The sequence below is a fragment of the Pygoscelis adeliae genome, unplaced genomic scaffold (genome assembly GCF_000699105.1).
Source record: "Pygoscelis adeliae isolate BGI_AS28 unplaced genomic scaffold, ASM69910v1 Scaffold403, whole genome shotgun sequence".
Taxonomy (NCBI): Eukaryota; Metazoa; Chordata; class Aves; order Sphenisciformes; family Spheniscidae; genus Pygoscelis; species Pygoscelis adeliae.
Genome location: NW_008824466.1, coordinates 248,109 through 249,900, shown reverse-complemented (window position 1 = coordinate 249,900; position 1,792 = coordinate 248,109). Strand labels below are relative to the sequence as shown.

The 1,792-nt window shown below is 56.9% G+C and overlaps 1 protein-coding gene across 1 annotated transcript in view; it reads right to left on the bottom strand.

Annotated features, from left to right (window-relative positions):
* Positions 1–20: 20 nt before the first annotated feature.
* Positions 21–1,792, bottom strand: part of LOC103914438 (oxysterol-binding protein 2-like) — a 35,302-nt gene continuing 33,530 nt past the window's right edge. Inside the window, exons 12-13 of the mRNA XM_009321076.1 lie at positions 1,717–1,786; positions 21–1,529 (exon numbers count right to left, since the gene is read on the bottom strand). Of these exons, the coding sequence (XP_009319351.1) occupies positions 1,387–1,529; positions 1,717–1,786 (213 nt within the window). The 3' untranslated portion in view covers positions 21–1,386. The remainder of the gene's footprint in view (positions 1,530–1,716; positions 1,787–1,792) is intronic.

Here is a 1,792-nt window from a genome sequence, read left to right as displayed (position 1 = left end):
AGCGCCGCTCGCTCCTGGTCCTCGACGATCAGCGGCAGGGCTTGCTCCGCTCCTCCCGGCGGGTCCAGGGCTGCAGCAAGGCGGAGGGTGAGCAGGGGACGTGGGGCTGCCCCGGCCCCGTGCTCAGGCTGCTTTAGTGGTGACCTGAAACTGCTCCTGGGAGAGACCGGCCACGAGGGAGGAGAAGGAACGGAGCTGGGCACCAGGCTACAGAGGTGCCCTCCAGGCTCAGCCTGTGACCCCCCCGTGCCGGGGGACTGCGGACCAGACCTGTCTGGCTTAACGGGGAAGACGCAGGGATGGGAGACCCAGGACCAAGGCTGCATCCCAGGCAGGCTCTGTCCCAGCGGCACCACAGCATCTCTCCCCTCCCCTCCCTCCCGGCCTCGGGCAGAGCTCAGCAGGGAGACACCGCCTGCAAACCCGGTACTGCGGTCCAGGCTCCTGCCAGCCCCTGGGCTGCAGCGAGGCGGAGCGGGAGAGAGCCGGTACGTGGACCCCGGAGCATCGCTGGTCTACAGACCTCTTTGCTCTGTGTCTGCTGGGCATTCCCAACCTCGGCGAGGCCGTCTCCCCCCTTCGGATGCGGTTGCAGGAAAACCAAACCAAACCTCACTCAAATCACTCTCACAAAGCATCATGTTAAAGACAGCCCTAAGCCTTGACTAAACACGGCAGACTGCAGGGAATCTGCTGAAACACCTCTTTTTAAAAAAAAAAAAGGTCAAAAAAAAAAGTCACCAGCTGAAATGTCGTAATTGGTGTTACTGGGAAGACTGGGCATTGCGGGAACCACCAAGAGCCTCCAGGATCAAGCGCCACGGCCCCTGGAGACAGTTTTCTGAGCAGGACACAGAGCTGTTCGTGTCCGTCTTTGAAGGAACCTGAACCAGGAGCAGATTTAAAAAAAAAAAAAAAAAAAATTTCCATAAAGTCCACACACAAATGGGGAAAAAAAAATAATGTCAAAGAAAAGAGCTCACACAAATGCACGGCATCCCCACAATGCGAGCATCTTTGGAAGTCAACGTCTCAGCCGATAAAGCCAAGGCGCTGAAAGATATAGGCAGCAACTCCTGATAGCTGAATTTATATAGATAAATATGCTAGGCTAAAAACGGACCAGATTCACGTATCCTCGTTCCTAATTAGTCGCTGAAAAAGCCATCATTAAAAAAAAAAAGGATGCTATTTATTAGTGCGTAAAAAAATAGGTTTGGAATCCCTGTTTAGATTTTCTTTTCAAATTTCTGCACGTATTGACTCTGTGTATGTATTTGCACTGTTAACTGCTGGCGGGACGCTGCCAGCGTGTCCTCACTGTCCCTCTGTCTGTCCCGGTGAATTGAGGCACGGGGACGGCCACCCCGGCGCGAGCAGAGCGGCTCAGAAGATGTCGGGGCACGTACTCCAGTCCTGCTTGTCCTTGGCCTCCCAGTAGCCGCCCTTATAGACGCAGATCAGCTCCCCCGTCACGGCATCCACCTTGCGCTCAAACCACAGCGGGATATAGCCTTCGTAGTCCTTGCCTGTCCGGGGAGAAAAGGGGGGGTAAGGGCTGCTTTTCCCGGCGAGTCCCGTGCTTCCCCACGCCACCCAAATTGACGCAGGGTCCTTCCTTCATCCCCCAAACCCAGCGGGGTTTCTTCACCGTGTGCCCCTCCCACAGCGAGGGGCGGCCGGTCCCTGCCCCGCCGGCATCCCAAAGCACCTCACCTTCCTCCAGGGCTTCCACGGCCTCAGCCTCTCGCCTCCGGCGCACGGCTCGCTGCTTCGCCTCCCACCTCTGCTC